The sequence below is a fragment of the Bactrocera oleae genome, chromosome 2, assembly GCF_042242935.1.
Source record: "Bactrocera oleae isolate idBacOlea1 chromosome 2, idBacOlea1, whole genome shotgun sequence".
In the NCBI taxonomy this organism is placed as follows: Eukaryota; Metazoa; Arthropoda; class Insecta; order Diptera; family Tephritidae; genus Bactrocera; species Bactrocera oleae.
The window spans coordinates 18,487,932-18,508,064 of NC_091536.1; the positions used below are offsets into that span (position 1 = coordinate 18,487,932).

The 20,133-nt window shown below is 32.9% G+C and overlaps 1 protein-coding gene and 1 long non-coding RNA gene across 6 annotated transcripts in view; one reads left to right on the forward strand and one right to left on the reverse strand.

The window, feature by feature from the left end:
- The window catches only part of rdx (BTB/POZ and MATH domain-containing protein rdx), a 166,987-nt gene that overhangs the window by 13,946 nt on the left and 132,908 nt on the right, over nt 1–20,133 (forward strand). Inside the window, exons 1-2 of one of the 5 annotated variants that reach the window (XM_070110395.1) lie at nt 313–656; nt 8,158–8,373. The exons of 1 other annotated variant lie outside the window; for it this stretch is intronic. In XM_070110395.1, the coding sequence (XP_069966496.1) occupies nt 8,360–8,373 (14 nt within the window). In that variant the 5' untranslated portion in view covers nt 313–656; nt 8,158–8,359. Of the gene's footprint in view, nt 1–312; nt 657–8,047; nt 8,374–20,133 lie in introns of those variants that run through there. 3 more of the 5 variants (XM_070110398.1, XM_036377882.2, XM_070110404.1) reach the window with 3 other exon arrangements.
- Nucleotides 16,737–19,219, reverse strand: LOC118683750 (uncharacterized). Its single transcript, XR_011396681.1, has 4 exons — nt 19,132–19,219; nt 18,568–19,049; nt 18,232–18,505; nt 16,737–16,809 (listed from the first exon to the last, which is right to left on the reverse strand). It is a non-coding gene; the product is annotated as an uncharacterized lncRNA (long non-coding RNA).

Below are 20,133 nucleotides of genomic sequence, written 5' to 3' on the forward strand. Positions count from 1 at the left end.
TGTGAGAATTCCCATGCTGGGCAAACGCTTGACAGCCGTCTGAAGGGGTGAAGGTAGTGAGTTAAAAGCGTACGTTGCTCTTACACACGCATACCATATACTTGTATGGTGCAGAGAAGACTCTTTTGTAAATTTTGATTGCGGCGCTATTTTTTTTTGTTTTTGTAAATTGCAATTCTCACAACAAATATTATACATTGTGCTTTTGCGACACAGTAATGCAACAACCAACAGCAGTTTTACTCGTGTAGCAACAACAATTCGTGCATATATTTCCGATGCTCCTACTATCATTGGGTGAGCAACAGCTTCGCCAGCTATTCGCTCAGTCATCAGCTGCTGCGCTTAGAGAGCAGTAACGCGAGTGTACTCAAATGTTAAAGCCACAATCTTTACATATGCACATATGTGCATATACGTGTACAACAACGATAAGAATATAATAAATTAAAAAAAAAAAGTGTTTGACCAACGTAAGACAATCACAAAAGTTTTATGCAGTTTGCTTAACGTCAATGCCGCTATTTGTCGTAACTTTTTAATATGAACTCTTGCCTTTTAATAAAATTTGTATGAAGTGTTGATAAGTTCTATTTACTGTTACTCAGCAGAGCACTGAAGCTGTTACATTTTACCATAGCAGAAACAACAAAAAGGTGGAGCTAAACGCGACGGTATTCAATACTACCGCTTTGTTTCGGATTTTCTCTCTCTTCCCCATCGTTAAAACGACTGCTGGAAATTTTATTGTTTTTGTTGTTGTGCTTAGTTTGGGTCAGCGGTTTTCACTGTCCGCCCCTCAGCGTGCTGTTTGTCGCGCACAAACAATCATATCCGCCTACCGCATCTGTGCTTTTCATCTGGTTTTCTATACTTGCCTTGCCTTTACATACTCGTATGTACATACATATGTGAGTACACTGTCGTCTCTAGTGCGGTTTGTTGGCCGACGACGACACCGTTGCCTAGTGCATATGAATATTTGCCGCTTGCGTAAGTCGCCAAAGTCAACAATATCTAACCTTCGATTGACAAATATTGGCTTTTTTGCAATAGAAACTATATTTTTCAATGGAATACCTTCGCAAAAGTAATTCAAATACAATTTAGTCGCTTTTTAAAAAGTTCACACGTGCTTATGTATATTTGTTTGTTTGTTCATATAACATATGCTGTTTTTTTTTAAATTTTTTTTATTTATTGTGTAAATTGCAAAGTGTGAAACGATCGGATTTTATAGCAAACATTATGGAAATTATATGCATACATTTGTGCAAAAACATATTGCTATAAAGTGGACTTTGAAAAACGAGTAAAAAAAAAAAAAATGTTAATACCATATATTTGTTTTTGTATGCTGTCAAATCAACCAGCAGCTCCACTATAGTCAGCTGTGCATTACGTACGCGTATGCTTCGTTGAAGTTTACACTATTTCCACACTAAGTGTACTTAGGTACTTCCTTGTGTACTATATATGCTATAGTGGGCCGATCTGAAAAATTTATTCGGAAATTACAGCGTTGCTATTGAAAATAATCCATGCTGAATTTTATGAGGGGTAGAAATAGAGGGGTAGGGTAGAAATATAAAATGAAATGAAATGAATTGAAAAACTAAACCAAACAAAAAAATTAATTTTTAAGTTTATACATATTGTTACATAATAAAGTAAATACATTATATTACATACATTCAAACAGAAAGTATAGTTCTAAAAACAAAACCTAACCTCATTGCTTTAATTTTCATTTTATCGATAAATATAACCTCAAAACTTATTTCGCTCTATTTCCTGGTGAACATGCAACATTTATTTCAATACAAAGCATTTCGATTTGATTTGATTTAACTACATTTTCATATGTCAGTAAGGTCAAAATGGCACTAAATCTAATTTCGTGCGCTTGTGTTTGCTTTGAACGCCTTTGAAATTTGACATTCTATTTATTTCACCTCTAACGGTTGAAATTGACATTTAGTTGCATAAAAATTTGCTTTGAGTGTATGCATGTACATATGTATATGTACATATATATGTGCTAGTACTTTGTTGTTGTCTTTTTATTTGGCAAATGCAAACCTGAACATTTTGAATACAACTTTGATTTTTAGATCAAACAAAATCTAGTTTTTAAAAGAATTTAATCATTCTCTTCCGTTAATTAACACTCTTTAAAGGAAATTAATTTTTTAGTTTTATTTAAAAAGTTCGAAAATACATATGTATGTATGTAAGCATGGATACTTTTAGCCATTGTCTATTGGCAATGTTGCTTTGTTCAAATACTCTAAGGTCCACTTTACATGCAACTTTATAGAAGACACAAAAAGTGTATCAAGCAATAGGTAATTTGCGTTTGATTTTAAAAATATAGCTACGTGTAGTCTCACATAGAGAGCACAAAAAATAGTATTAATAGTTAAATGTTAATGCACTGTAAATAAAATTTAAATATTAAATATCGAAATTATTAGACGACACAAACTTCTAATAGCGAAAATTCGCTTATCACACTATTTTCTCACGCCCACGCACGCTACAGAGTCACCCACTGCATTCACAGAGTTAACACTATTAATTTACAGTGCTCTTTTTTAACTTTCATTATTCATGCGTCGCTGTAAGTTACCCGAATGTTACTAACATTTGTACTGCTACATATGTTATGCACCAGAATGTTGCGTTAAATTCACAGTGAGCGCCGCTGCGCTGTTGTGCTCTGCTCTGTCGATATTTATGTATGTACCATAAGTAGCGAGCGTTTGCGTGAGTGCTCGCTAACCGGCCGAATAATCAAGCAACTTGAGAGTGAGGTCATTGATTATACGATGTGAGAATATTTTGTATACCATATATACCGGCCTCCCTTTTACTATGCATATACAGGCATATGAATATACATACCTATGTATATACACTTTTATTTGTCTAACCGCATGTATGCTGGTCAGAATTGCCATTTGGTTGTTGCTATGTTTACTTTTTATAGTTGCTATGTACTTGATAGAATTAAATATTGAAATAACAAGCGGCAAAGGCAAAAGCTACGAAGTAATAGTGTAGTGTAAAGTAAAACAAATAAAGTGAGAGCATGCTCAAGTAAACAAATAAAATAAAAATAAACCATGCCAAACACACAAAACTAGTGTAGAATAATGTGAACACAACTTAATATTATTAGACCCTGCGGGAATCACAAACCATAAGGCAGAACGTTTGATAACTTAACTAAGCAAGGAGTAAAGTTAAATTAATTGGGAGAAATGTCTCATAATCATTCACTTCTGATGGTTGGTGGTACTCAATATTATAAAATATGTGATGGTTAAATAAATAATGAAAAAAGTTTGGGAATATTAAAGGTTAAGGGTTAAAATAAGGTTAAGTGCATGAAAAGTAATAATTGAGGATATTATTTTTAATATTTTTTAAATTTTTATTTTTTAATTTATATATTTTAATTTTATTTTTATTTTTAAGCCAGAACAGGGTATATTAAGTTTGCCACGAAGTTTCACATCGAATAGCCTATAAAAATATCTATCTGTAAATATGCGAAAATAAAACTGAGGGGCAGCAGTTTTGGAGATATCGGTCTAAAATTTTGCACACGTTCTTTTCTCATCAGGAAGATATCGGACCACTATAAAATATAGCTGCCATACAAACTGGCCGATCCAAATAAAGTCCTATGGAAAACTTATTTATCTATAACAAGATTTCTTCATGAAGTTTAACATTATTTAAGACAACGAAACAATCTCCGCACCAATCATACGTTCATGGGCAAACCTTTTTTTTCTGAAGGTTATTGTACTGTGTATTATATTAAAAAATTTTTTATACATTTCACAGAAAAGTTTTACGGGTTTTAAAAAAGTTTATTAGCAACGCATAAATTTCAAAATCAACCTAAATTAAATATTTTAGGTTTGTTCCTAGTTGGTTTTTAGATCTGCTGTTAAACTATTGTTTCTGATTTAGTCTGCTATTAAGTATATACACCAATACTTACTCATTTGTTTTGATTTTCTCATTAGTTTGTTATTTTTGCAATATTTTTCTCTCTGTTTTTTCAACACATACATATGTACATAATATATGGTATATGCTATAAGCACTTTGCAATTTCCCTAACATTGTTTTTGTTGTAATTAATACGATATTTGTTGGGTTTTTGTTTAGGCTTCTCGTTATGTATTCAAATACCAAAGTATTTATTTACATACTTATGTATGCATATAAAAGTCGACTGTTTTTTTTATTAATAAATGGCAAGCACGTTTGCCATACGTATGTATGCGTATAAATATATTAATGTATTTGTATGTATATATGTACATGCCAAACGAGATATAGGAAGAACCTTGTGCGCTCATGACTATAAAATGAAATTAAATTTAGTTTTGCCCTCCTCTGCAGCTGATATTGTTGCTGGCTAACATACGTAAATGCATACAAATACGACGCTCCCTTGGTTATTTTATGTTTGTATGAGCGTATGTATTATTGTGTTGCCGTTGAGGTTGTGTCTATGAGCTTTGAGAGTAGTTCCTCTGTTGCGGTTGACGTCGTCGTCTATGTCGCTGCCGTTGGTCGCAGTTCGTTGCCATTGACCATCGCTACTTGTTACTGCCTAGTTTAGCTGTTTGTTGCTGTTGTTTTAGAAACTGCGTTGCGATTCTGCGTTCTCTTCCTCTTGTTAATTGTTTAATATGTAATTACTTTTGTTGTAAACAACAATTTTTCGCTTTATGAAAATTTGTATTTTGCCCCCTTTCATGCAAGCTTTTCTAATTTATTTCGCTTTTCATAAATGTATATACATTAATTAGTATATATGTATGTACATGTGTATGTATGTGTGTATGTATATACCTTGTAGTAGCCAGCTCTATTAATTTGTTACGTATTCTTGTTTTTTACGTTGTTAAGAAATTAATGCCAAGCTCTTGGAATGCGGTTGTGTTTGTTTCTGACTTTTCTTTCTCATTAATTACACCTTGTTGTTGCTACTTCCGATTTTTACTCAATATCAAAATATTGGAGGTTGGCTGGCGCTTAATAGGGCATGGCGATTGTCAATGCAAAATTTTTATATTAAAAATATTCTCTTTATATTCGTTCTCTACTGTGCTCATTACATTTTTGTAGTGCAAACACTGTATTGCAACAACACATTGCTTGCAGCAAGTAAAGACTCATTGTAAAATTGTTGGTATTGCTGTGTATTGAACTATCATTATATATATATATCTGTATGTGTATTATAACAGTATTACGTAAATAATAAAAATCTTGATTTATTCAAAGAAATTATATGCCTGCTTCAACTCTTAATATTCTGCTCTTATACTAGTACTCGTACATGTGTACACATTCCAACATGTCAGTTGGTCTTTGCTTCTTTCTATTCATTAGCAACATTCCAAGCAACATGTTGCACAACATTTATTTGTTTATCAAATGCTATGTCACACACTCACTGGATTTTGAACGTGTGCTATTCAGTGACCTTGAAATAACTTGTATTCTCTTTTCTAAAATCAAATTAGAATTAAACGCTTTTATGTGTGTGAATGTCAAAGTTTTTTTTTACAGAACATGTTAAAAATTTTGCACATTAGTTTTTGTTGTGTTCGTGTATATTTGTATTTCAATGATTATTGCGATAGCATATCGCAGACTATATTTTTAATTACATCAGCATAGATTCTGTTTGTGTTCGTTTGCAATAAAAAGTTTTCACTGACAACCTTAATCCGTTTTATCAATCGTAAACTATCCGCAGACCTTCAATTTTCCTCTCCGGTTGCAGATGCACGAAAATTGTAAATCCTTGCCAATCCTACTGGAGGTCAGCATAAGCCCTGAACGCACCGAATGTCCTCCAAGCGTAATTCGGAGGTGATTTCATTGAAAAAGTATATGCAAACAAACGTACATATGTACATGCATACAGATAAATGCGTGATTTGCCCTTCTCTGTGCCCTGTCGCATATGCGTCATGCCTAGTTATTTTTTTTAGAAGCGTTTCACCGACCGCACGGCCTCCATTAGTCTAGCACTTTGAACCTCGAGTTGAGTCTGGAGGCCTTCAGCTATATAGGCGCGGGCAAAACAAGCGACAGCTACTGTCGCATCAGGGACATTGATAAAAAATTTGATATGTTGAAGCGCAAATGATAACAACAGAAACAACAACAGCTCAACAAAAAAAAAAATGTGAGAGTAGCTATGAATGTATATATGTGTGTTTGTGTACATAGTGATTTAATATTGCTAAATTAATATCAATATGCTTTATTCGCTTCACGCGCACACACACACACACATGCTAATAAATATATTTAAATAAATTAATGTGCCTATGTTTGCTTGTATTCATTGGCGTGAAATTCTCCTCGAACTTTTTGCGCTTCTGGTATTAGTTCGAGCGGTTCTTTGAACCTAGGCAAGGCCACAGAAGCGCCAAAAGCGAAATACAAAAACTAAACAATACAACTAAAGAGCAGCGCAAAAAAGCATGGCGAATAACGAATTTTGATAGTTTATAGACACAACTGACAACAACAGCAGCAACAACGCGCTGAGCGCACAATTTACTCTGCTACTGACAACAATCGACCGCTGAAACCGCGTGCAAATGCGAATGACGAAATGGGGAAGTTAATGCCGGCAGCGTTGATGGAGCGCGACGCGACCGCCGCTGCGGTGGGCGAGGCTGCGGCAGAGGCGGCTGCGGTAACACGCGCGCAAATTACACTTCAATGTCAGCGGAAAATGTTTTTAGCAAATACTTTTTGCGTGTGTGTGTGCGACTCTGTCTGTGTATATGTATGTATACACTTATGTTACTTAATGGTGGCGGCGTTAGGTGTCAATAAATTTCGACAAAAAATGTAAAGATACCTGTTTCTCCTAAACCTTTTGACAACATGAATTTACAACAAACACACACACATTTAACACGTTCGCACATGCTGCGGTAATAAAATCACACCGGAAATTTCGGTTTCGCAGATGATGCGGGCGAAATATCTACGGTGGGATTAAGTTTTTTACTCACTTGTTGTTGTTGGAGGGCGTTGATTACACTATTTTGCTTTTTGCAAGCAATGCTGCATACATCTATTTTTTTTACCTTAGGATGGCGGAGAGATTTGCATAAGGCACGTGGATAAGCTGCTGGGCTTTATGTGTGAGCGAGTGAATGCAGAAAATCGCTCTATGCCACAAGCCAACAACAAAAATGGCTAAAAATAAGAGTGTCAAATGGAATAGCAGCAAAGAGTGTATACACAAACATATGTATACATTATACATACATACATACATATACCTTATACATACATACATATGTATACCTATATATGGAAAAGGATAACAGCTGCTGCAACTGTCAGGGCTAAAGCGGTTGGGGAAAATCAATATCAGTGCAGAAACACAAAAACAAAAAAATAAAATAAAATGTATCAGACAATAAGGAAAGGCTAGTGATGGGGCGCAATTAGGTATATGTACATGTACATATGAAAAAATATAGGAAAGTACGATGACTATGAAGAAATTATTTATTAAAATATATGAGATAAGTAAATTGATAATTATTAAAATAAAGAGAACAAAAAATATGAAAAATAATTAGACAAATAAAAAAAAATATAATAAATAAAAAACATATTGAAATACAAACAAAAATATTTGTTTTATAAACAAACAGAAGACAAGAATAAATTTAAAAAAAAAATAATAACATAGAAATAACAAAATAAAAACACAGAAATTCATAAGCTAACCGAATTAATGCAGTAACGAATAAAAATAAATGTTATAACACAATATATTCAAATGTATTGCTATTAAGACTACTTTAATAAAAAATAAAATAATTTATAAAACATAAATTTTTCAAGCGTAAAATATTAAATTTAAAATTTATGGAAATTCAATTTTTAAATAAAAAACAAAAATATTTATTTTTCTTAATCTGAGTTTTGTGTACTTAAATACATCTTTACCTGCATACAATTTTAACCGCAGAATATATTTATATATCCGTGATAACAAACATATGTACATAGCGCGTAAACTTATTGACAAAAGAAAAAAATATACACAGTTTTAATGAGAGGTTCAAATTTCCTCAACAGCTGGCAATACATTTTTCCCTAGCAAATAGCAAAAGTGACAATAATAAATACGAATATAGAAAAAATTGCAAACGCTGACTGTGACGACCTTGAGAATAAATACAAATAATAATATTTTTATTTGGCGTTGATTCGTTAAGAAAATAAATTTTTCAAAGTGGATAACATATCGCAGCCCCTCGGAGAACTTTTACACGTACGGATGGCTTTAGCAAGGTAAGATGGAAGGAAAAGGAATATTATGAACATTTTATAATTACCTGATTAATAGTATATTGCTGAAACATTGAATAATATTGCCAAGTTCTTATTTAAAATTTTTACAGTTTTGAAGAGCTTTCATTTTGGGTTTGTCTTAAAATAATTTTTAAGCATTTCTTGTAACATAAGTTTTGGATTCAAACAAAAATTAACTGAGTAATAAAGCTTTCATTTACATTTTAATTCGACCTAAATAGCTTTTGCCAACAAATTTCGAATACATTATCTTTCTGTATATTGATTATATTATAGCTTTTATATATTATACATACTTATGCATTTGAAAAGCTGCAAAGATAATTTTCAAAGTGATTTCACTTTAGAAAAATGGTCGGTTATGCTTTGTTACATACATATAAACCTTTTTGAGTTCTTGATTGCAAGTTTAATCAAAAATCTGCAGAAAGATACCGTCTAAAAAACGTTGTGGTCATTTATATACTTTCAAAGCTAGAGCTTAAAGTTTTTAGGTTTTTTTTTGTAATATTCTAATAAGCTTTTAAAGAGTTTTCATTAAGATTAAATCAGAAAACTATGAACGAAAGTTAGGCATGCACAAAGTTTGAACCACTAAGCTTTTAAAGAGCTTTCATCAAGATTTAATCAAACTGTGAATGAAGGGTATGTGAAAAATTTTAAGCTCGAAGCTTTTAAAGAGCTTTCATTAGGTTTTAGCCAATAAATTATGAATGAAGAGTATGCGAAAAGTTTGAAGCTCGAAGCTTTTAAAGAACTTTCATCAAGATGTAGCCAACAAATTTTTAAAGACAGTTAGGCATGCGAAAAATTTTAAGCTCGAAGTTTTGAAAGAGCTTTCATTAAGTTTTAACCAACAAATTGTGAATGAAGAGTATGCGATAAGTTTGAAGCTCGAAGCTTTCAAAGAGATTTCTTTCTTCAAGATCTAACCAACAAATGTTGAAAGACAGTTGGGTAGGCGAAACATTTTAAGCTCGAAGCTTGTGAATTGTGAACACCAGTTAGATGTGTGAAAATTGAAATCCCGAAGTTTTGAAAAAGCGTTCAATCACTTATACAAATTTCTCCTTCCTGTTGCCTTATGATATTATTTGATTACGTGGTTTTATTAAATATTGAGAACATAAATACAAATTTTTAAATAAATTTTTAATTATTACAATGATATATAAAATTGTATAATAGAATATTAACATACCCGAACGTGCCTGTACTCCCACTAACAATATCGCAAATAGGGATGTACATACATATGTATGTATATATGTATTGTATTTTTGCTTTACTCGCTACAACAATACTTGACTACAAGCTTCTACTCTATGAATAAGTAAAATCTAAACGACCTTGAAAATGATGCTCTCAACTGCTAGAACTTAAAAACAGTTTTTATTATCGAAAATCTTTAGTTATATTAAAAAAAAACGTTGAAGTACATACATACTTACGCGCCCATATATGTATAATTAGTTGATAAAGTTGTGTTTGTTTTGTATGTGGCTGACAATAGGAATGAAATTTGAAATTTTCACAAGCAACACACACACACACCCACACACATGCACACATGCATGAGAAACAATTATTTATGAATACTTATGATTTACGTTCGCATTTTTCCTCTCGGTTTCAATGAAGCATCTCGCTACACTTCCGCCTTTAAAATATTCATGGCGTATGCCATCGCCAAACGCACACACAAACACACACAACAAGATTGTTCACTTAACGTGTGTTTGTATGTGTGCGCGTGTTTGAGCGTTTGTGCGGTTTGTAATAATTAAATTGACAATGACGTCAAAGTCAAAACATTGAATTTTCAGCATCATTTTAGCATTCAAATTATATACTTCACAAGTTGTCTGTACTTCACTTCAATTTTTTATAGTAATTTAACCTTTTTGTGAACGCAAAAAACAACTTGAATTATGCCGAACGCAATGGAAAGCAATGCTATGCACATAAATATGATTAATATGTTTAAGTGGTAGCTTTAGCCTTATTATTTCACTACCTCATTGCTTAACCAATACGCACATACATACCCATACATACATACGCACACATATATTTCCTTATGTAGGTGCAATTGCGTGCTCGCCACGTAAACTCATGTAAATTACTCCAAATATGTATATATAGAAGCCTACATATACATACATATACATGGGTATGCATGAGAACCCGAGGCCCTGCGCGATTTGTCTAGGTTTTATTATTTTCAAGTTGGCGTCTGTCTAGAAAACCTCTGCTTTTATTGCTTTTGTATAATTGAAAATTTTGACCTCGTTTTCAGCACGTTTGGGTGTACACGTTTTCTACTTGGTCTTTATCACCAAAATGCTTTAGGCATCACATTACAAAAATCATACATATTAACAAATATACAAAAGTTGGCTACTTTTTTAATGCACTGTTCGCATGCTTCATGCATTTATTGCTTGAAATACATACAAACATTACCGTTGCAAGTTGTACTTGATATGTAGTAAACACATTAATTGTAGTTCTAAAAGAAAGTTAAAATTTAAAGCTTTTACTTTTATTAAGCTTTCATTATCCTTAAAACTCCGTGTACCTTCTAGTTTATTAATACCTGCACATTGCTTAGTGTGTATTGCCCGTCGTTTAGAATTTGCTGCCGAAATCTTGCAATATTCAGAGAAACTTGTTAATATTTATACTATCTATGATAGATGTGAAAGCTTTTATATGATATTTATATATATATTTGTACATATATTTGTATATTCATAATTATGTTTTTGTAGACATTAAGGCTTTACTTATACATCTTTATATAAAAATAATATTAAATATAATGAAAGCTAACTTGTTTAAGCTTTTTTGTATATTAAACTTTTATAGGTTTGAAAGCTCTAAATGGCGCCCCTTTTCAAACTTGTTTTGATTTTTTGATGGCTTTTCTCCTTTTCATATCTTAATATTGTTAAAAAGCCTTTAAAATTATTTTTCTACTGGTTGTCATAAAAGCTTTCACATTAAATACGCATTTAAAGCTGCGCAGTTTTCAGCAAATTAATTTATAATTATCTGTATACTTTTCATTTTAGTCTAATTTCTTTGCAACTCTATTTAGTAAGCTTATTTATTATAAAATTTGCTAATTTTTGTTTAAATCACTTTTTATTTGAAAAGAACAAAACAAAGCTTTTTTTTAGGTGTGTGAGCATCTACTGCTCTGCCCTGTGTATTTAGTGTATACAAAAATGATTTCACTTTCAATATGAAGTGAAAGCTTTTGGGCTGCTTTTTATTTGTAACATAATTTTTTTTTTTTTTATGACATTTATATTTGCAATAGTATACCTTTTTTTTTATAAAATGAACTAACTGCACCAAAGAGGGAAAGCTTTCATATTTACTTATAAAATGTGTTCAAAGCTCACTTTGCACTATAAAAAAAAACATCAAAAGTTGTTTCTACCTCATTTATTACTCATACGATATATCTCTAAATTATAGTGAAAGTCCATCATATCATTCATAAACCGTTAGACAGCGCTATCTACACCTTGCTACAAATCGTTCGCTATGTTTTTGTTGCAACAACAATAGCGAGGTGATGCGCCACCTTTGCCGCCAAAAGCGTAAAAACTAATGCAGCATTAGCTGAGCAATAATTTTCATAGGTGCTATCGCTTTGTTGTTGTCGCTATGCTATTGAAATTGCTAACAGTAATTGCATGTTGCTAACAATGACAACAAGCAACAACAATAAAGCCCGACAACATTTGAGCGATGCACGCAATTATACATTTGTAGCAAATAATATATTATATTGTTGTTGTTATTGTTAATTGTTGCAAATGTTATTGACATTGGTTGCTGTTATTATTATTGCCGGCGCTTTAACGGTATTGCGAGTGCAAAATTCGCCTGTACGCCTGTTCGTGCTCATAAATGGCGCATTTCGTAAATAAATACATTGTTGTTGTTGTACTTGCTGTTGTTGCAACACCTTGTCATTATTTATGATTTATAAGGAAATGCAAAGCATTCGCTCTTTCAGCTACATTTTGTTGTGATTTTTTCCGTTTTTGTTTTTGAAGGTAGTACTTGCCTTCTCCACTTCGCTCGCATGTCCGTATGTATGTACGTATGTTTGTGAAGTGCACTGTAATTGTAGGTTAGTCGTACGGGCGAGCGCAGAAAGGTCATCATTACATCAAATATTTATTTGCATACGTAAATATATAGTTTAATGGGAATCTCAAGTCCCACGTCGGAAATGTATTTGCCGTTTCAACTGTGTGTGTGTGTGTGTACTATGCACACGGAAACCGGTAATGTTACACTCGCTGTAAATGGCGTGAAAATTCAATCTGATTACACTTAAAAGTCCAACGCACAGGTATTACTAATTGTTTTTGTGGTGTAAAAATGGAATTAAATCCAATACCGTTACAAATATTGAAAACTAATTTTCCTATGTACATTTGCAGTTCACTGCGTTGATTTGTGTGCACTCATGTAGCTGCTTTAGTTTTCATAATTTAATAATAAACTTTTCGAACACACCCTAATTATACATATATCGATTATTGTGGGTGTGTTTTAAACGAATTTCGATATTACTGACACATGGAAGGATTTTCACAAGCTTGCCTTGACATGCTCAAAGCGCTGCAGTTTGATTGTGAACATGCTCTTCTATTTTGCTGTTGGTTCATTATTTGTTTTATTTGATATTTATTACTTTTCCAGAAATCTTAAAATGCTTAACCATGCGAAAACTGAAGCATGTTTCAAATATATTCTACGAAAAAAATTGTGTATAAGTTTTACTGATGGAAAGAAAGCAAGTTGCGTTGCAAGCCACTTAAGGCGTTATATCTACTTTCAAGTAAAAAAAAAAACAAATAAGCAGCAACTTAGTGAGGTGCAAAATTGCAGAACTATATACAGACAGACGGAAAACTCAGCTTATCATGCTGATCATTTATGTATATATATAAAGGGTCTACGACGTTTCCTTCTGGGCGTTACAAACTTCGTGGTAAACTTAATATACCCTGTTCAGGGTATAAAAATGTATTATGATGTATTAGATAAATAAAGATAAGGAACGAAGGACTAGTCAAAATTTTAATTTTTGAAAAAATGGCGGTTACCCAAAAAGAAAATAATTTTTTGTGAAAAAATTTACACTTTAGGGTAGCTTAAAAACGGGAAATTATTATTAACAGAAATTATATTCCTTCGATCATTAACTGGCTAAGCCTTTTAAACTCATTATTAGGACGTATTTTATTCACAAAATTTCGCTAGAAAATAATTATTAAACGCGAACAGAAAATAATAAAAATAATTATATAATCAGAGAGTTGCCACGTGTTCTTTTTATTAGTTATTCTAAAAAAAATATCTTGCATTAAAATCTAGAAAGTGGTATATAATTGTGCAGTAGTAATAAAATATTTTAAATTCAATTCTGATACAATAAGAATTAAAAGCAGAGTTGCCACATGTCAGATACAAAGCTTAGAATTTTAGTAGTTCAAAATAAAAATAAGTTTCTTCTGCAGAAATCCAACATTTCTTATGCCTTAAAAATTTAGTATGAAGCTCAATAATCTCGCTGTGGTTCTAACACTTCCAGTAATTGTAATACTAACGAATTCTGTTACATAAGTTGACAGGTCTGGCTTTGTGACACGAATGACGCTCATGGAATAAGTCTTAACAGGTTTAATATGGCTTTAATTGAAGCATGTTCAAGTTTTGTCTTAACCTGTGAGTCCAAAAATAGCCCATTCGTAATAATTGACATTTTTGTTTTTGGTAGAAAGTTTATTTTTATTGCTCTTGTACTCTTATTATACGAGTGTACAAACATACAACAATCAATCTGTATATTTTTTATTTGTTTTCAAGTGCATTTACGTATAAAATCTAAAGCAGAAATTGAAAATCTTCACTTTTGCGGCCATTAACTTCAATCGGAATTGTGCATTCTTGCGCATCATTTTTCGGGAATTCTTTTTTAAAACGCTCTACACCATATACGGGTACCAGCATGTGAATTTATAACATCCATCATTGCTGCGATGAGGGCTTTACATAATGAAAGCAACTCTGAAGCGCATTTATCAAAATGTTTGTAGATTTTCTCAAGGGCGGCTTACGGCGCTTGAATTCAAGGTACACAGTCCATACATAAATATGTATATATATCATATTTGAGGACATTTAATATATTTACTTTTGTGTTTTGCGTTGCATTTTAAACTTTTTTCATACATGTCTGTTTGTATCTGGTATAAGAGACTTCGTTGCCAACGAAATTTCTTGTTTTGACTTCATATTCCATGTACATATGTTATAGTAAAAAAGCTCCCAACAGATTCTGAATTAACTCTGGAAAGTTGGTGAAGTATTTTGCCCGAAATCCAGCTTAAATTTTATTTGTTTTCACACGAGACCACACATTGAAGTGATCTTTTATTTGCCGCCTCATGTTTGGCTCTACAACTCGTCAAATCGGTCGAATATATTCTATATGTCGCTGGCATTGTAATGGTTAACTCCGACTAGGCAATTCCACTCTGTAACTCTGTCTGGGACTCGAGAACATTTCCAACTACCTCTGGAGTGCCAAGTAAACAAAGACATCTTAACTGTCGTTATTTCTTCGAAAATAGTTAAGTTCGAAGATAACATTTAAATTAAGCGGAAACGCATAAAGTCGATGAAGAATATAATCTTATGGTGTTTTCTCAAAGATGTGCGGATGGTTAGGTAAAAAAACTTAGTGTTTTCGAAGTGTCAAGGTCTACGTTAATAAGCCGATGAATCTTTGAAGCAGATTTATTGAAAATAGAATTAAACGCACTAAAAAGTTCCTAAAAATAACTTTTCTGTTATTTATCCGGATTTTAATGAAGTGTGGACTACGAGGCGTCTCTCTCTAGTACTCTCTCTAATACGCTTACTCGGTACCATCTAATATCGAATTACACCATGTTAACAACTACCGCAAACAACATAAATTTAAATTGAATCTTCATTATTTCAATGCTCGGCTTCATAATGGCATACCGTTGGTCCACAAACCCTTATAATTGCCGGAATGTATTCCACATACATACATATGTATATCGAGGTGTTTGTATTTATTTATTTATGCAAATTTGAAAATGCACTTCCAGAAATTTGTTGATTTTACACTCAACAAAGCGTTGAATTGTACGCCTGACAGCTTTACGTAAAGTCACGCCCACTTCGCATACACACTCTGTCATAGAAGCTCACTCATACTCTCCCATAGACGCTCACACTCTCCTACCACCTACAACCAGTGTACAATTTCATATCATTGAACATTTGGAACACTTAAGTCCTTCGGCCGCGACGTTGGCCCTCTTTTATATTTTATGAACACAGCTAAGGTGGTTGGGGGTCGGTGGTCGCTTGGTTGACAAACTCTGGCGCGGGTTTAAAATTTATATTAAATAACCGTAGCGACGGGTCGGTCGCAGGCCAACCAAATAGGGTGGTGTGATATGCTGACAAAATGTTGTGTCCTAGAAATGCAGGGAACTGTAATGTATGAATGCTTGCCAACACAAATTCTTACATTCACACATACATACAACCATGCACCGATACACTCACAAAATACCTAAACGTCGACATGCTATATATTTGTTGTTGGCATTCGGTTGTGGGGCACTTTGAATTGGGGGAGTGTTGCCCTCGATCTAGCTGTGCTGAAGGTACAGTTTTTAGTGTTGAATAAACACACATCCATTTGTATTTGTGTACATATGTATATGTGTATGTATGTATATTTTGGGGTGAGTTCATGCTCTCGAACTGACGGCTAAAGTGGAGTGTTGTGTATACTTAGGATCTCATTGCCAATGCGGCATATTGTATATAGAGACAGTGTTTTGAAGTTGAGCAAGTATTATAAAAAAACGCTAATATTTCATTTAGTAATGTAGTTCTCTAAACTTCTTAAATCAACTTTATGTTGGGAATATTTAAGAAGAACGAAGAAAACGTAAATGCTAGAGCTAATTAACGTCGGAGAGAAATTAAAGGTCATTCTTGCGTGTTCTTAACCATAGAGCTCTGGATTGGAACTGGAAATTATCCCTGCATGAATATGATGTGTCTGTATTAATTGTTGGACGCTTAATTATTGGTATTAAGGGGGTATTTTGGTTTAGAAGCCCAAATTTTAGGCTCTTTTTCCGACCCGATAAAAAAAAAATATTTTTACCATACATTTGTTTTATATGTTTTTTATTAATATTTAAAGAGTACAAATCATTTATAATATTTAAAAAAAAAAAAATTTCAAAGAATTTCAGGCCGGCAAAGTGGGGACCTATAAAAAAAATGGCATGTCCTGGTGTGCAGGATATCAGGATTCCCAGTAACCTGAAATAGAAATTGTTGAGTGAGTGAAGAAGAACGTAGTTACAGCACTACGAGAGGATTTTGGAAACATTTTTTTTCTCAAAATGGCGGCTGTTTGAAAAATATGTTTCGTTATTTTCCTGATTTTTCCCGTTCGGAATTTTTTCAATCCAAAAATCCTTTCGTAGTGCGATAGTATAATGTATAAAGAAGCTCTGTATGAAATTTCAAGTAAATCGATTCAGTAGAACTTGAGATATCATGCACACCGTTCCTTTAAAGCTCGCGCCGAGCTGCCAGTCGACTTTGTCGGCGCATCTCAAAATGAGCTGTAAATCCGAAACTAATTGAAATTTCAAAACACCTTTTCAGGGAAATATTCTTAAAGGGTTATATTAAAATAATATACACAAAAAAAGTCGATTTTTTTAAATTTCTAAACCAGAATACCCCCTTAATAATAAAGACTTCGGGCCATTGGTCGTCTTAGTATTCTTAAACAAAATCAGTTCTTAAGTTCTTAGTTCCGAGCTCATTATGACAAGAGTCCCCCTCAAAAAATTTATTATTTACTTTGATTTGGCGTTGAAATTCAAGAAACTAAAGATTCCCGATTCGTCCATCGTTGACATGGGATTCTCAGTTCTAACGTATTTTGTCGCCCAAGCAGTGATTATGTGTTCTGTTTTTTCTCACTATCTAATCCTTCCTCCAAAAGGCTTTCTACCATAATTTGAATACTTGCAAAATCCTCTGCAGAGGTTCCTTTTCTATTTAAATTTGGAAGAAAACGATAAGACCATTAAATCTACTTTTAGACTAAGTAGCTCAACCGATTTGCGGTCTCGTTAAAGTTATGTGGGGCCTCTGTATGAACAGCGATTCTCTCGTCTGCTTTATAGCCTTTGGTGTAGCATTTTTTATAATTGGCCGCGCTCATTTTATTATGATTATTTTATATACCACTTCGTTCAATATTTTTTTTTAAATTTAATTTTTACCCAAAACGTAGAGATAAACGACCACAGTAGTAGTTAGTAATGCGCTTTATCTACCGTTAAAGTGACATCAAACAAATACAACTTTGTATCTATAATACCAAAGCTACCGCAATGCTACTGCTTCATCGTTTCTGTTCCACATAGTCATACAACCGCCTTTTACCTTAAAGCTTTTTGGCATTGGAACTAACTGTGTATTTCTGTGTGCTCCATATGCGCATAGATGGGCAAAAAGATTGAGAAATCCTTAACCAAAATTTAATCAGTTACAATGATAATGGGACTTCTCTAACATGGCATCTAACTGGCAAAGCGAGAAGACCCAAATAGCCGTTAACAGAATAAAATAATAAAAAATGTAAAAAAAAACATTAATGAAACCGTGTCGATGATGACATGATTTTATTTCAATTTCAATTTCATGCGTTTTATTAATACCCACCTATCTTATGCGCCGCTGCTGTTGCGGGGGGCGACGGCCAAGAGTTTGCCGATAACACTGACACAATTTGTCCCAGTATGGCACTAATCACACCTACAATCGTGCACGCGGCGCTGACAACGAAACCGTGCGCCATCGCCGTCGGTGTCGCCTTAATTTGCTGCCATTTTTTTGTTTTTCTTTCTTTATTTCAATTTATTGCTGCCATTAGAGCATTTGTCACTTGACAACTGTCAGTAGTTCTCTGTCTCGTCTTTGTTTTTGTTTCGCACAGCTGAAAATATATTCAATATAGTACAATTTTAATTATAATTACAAATTTAATTATTTATTTACTTGTAATGATTATGATTATTTGGTGCAATTCGCGCTGGAGTACACACTCAACCAGCTTAAGCCGTAGTAACTGTATGTATGTGAGCGCCGCTGACTCTGAGTTAATTAGAATAAAACATTGAACTCCATTTATGAGCGTGAACGCTGGCGCATTGAATGTGAGCTTGGTTTGATTTTTAGTACTGCGGTGGCCTTAAATGAGCGCGCCACTTTGTTGCCTTTGCGCCGCGCTGCGCCTAGCATTTTTCCGCCTCTCCAGCAGCGCCACATAATGTACTTATGTATATTAGTTTGTATGTATGTATGCTTATGTGTAGGTATGTTTATGTGTTGTCTAAGCTTGGTTGATCTGTTGCTTATTCAGTTAGACAGTTAGTCATTCGTTCAATCGGCGTCAGCACTAATTAAAATGGATGTCTGAGGTGAAGGACACCAATTGACAAGGAAGGACAGACTACTAAGCGGTTCTGCTCTGCTCTGCTCTATTATTAGGTTCGATAAATATTCAGATAGTTAGATTGATAGCGTAGTACAAGCACATATACATATATTTTATATACTTACTAGAATTGTATTAGCGCGGTTCTAATCTGGAGCATGAAGTTCGAGTGTTTTCGTTTAAAGTTGAGAGGTCGGGAGTAAAGTGTGTTACTTTATACGTACAGATTTTGATATATAGAAATTTAAAAAAAAATTTAATGCAAGTATTTCGAACATATTTAAAAAAAATTTAAATATTATAAAAATGTATTAATAATAAAAAAAAATTATCATAGAGATAGGTAAAGAGTTCATTAAATTAAAAAACAAAAATGAACTAGTATTAATAAAAAACAAAATTATTCGAAAACAGAAGAATAAATAAATTAAATAATATTAAATAATAAAAATAGATTAAATTCAAAAATACAATTAATAAACAAATGATAATTTAAAAAGAATATAATAAAAGTATAATAATAGATATCAGGATCTTTTTTTTAAATTTTTAAAATATATTCGAAACCAAAATTTTCAATAAAAATTATAATTAATTGTAGAAATCGTATTGGAACCGAACAGAAATAATTAACCAAGTTCAAAATATTAAAATTAAATATCAAATATAAAATATAACAAGTAAGGAAAGGTTTTGGCAAAACTTTATATCAAACTAAGGAAAATATCGCCAAGATAGAGGATATACTGTTATTAGAAATATACTCTTTCCTGAATTTCATTAAGATTTCTTACATATTGACCGATAGATGCGGTATAAAGCGAAAAGTGAGTTTCGAAAATATTTATGTGAAGTATATGGGGGCTAAGGGAAGTGTTGACTTGCGTTTACCAATTTTTGGCTCAAGTTATAGCGCGATTTCGACAATTTTTGGACGTAAGATGAAATACCTCGAGGACACCATTTGTTCAAAGTTTTATTCTGATAACTTTATTGATGTTTGATTTGTAAAGTAAAAGAAACGGACGGAATTTAAAACTTTGTTATATGGGATTTAGGCGTGGTTATCAGCCGATTTCGTCCATTTTGGCAGTGTCTAATAGTTGGGTAATCTCACACACCAAATT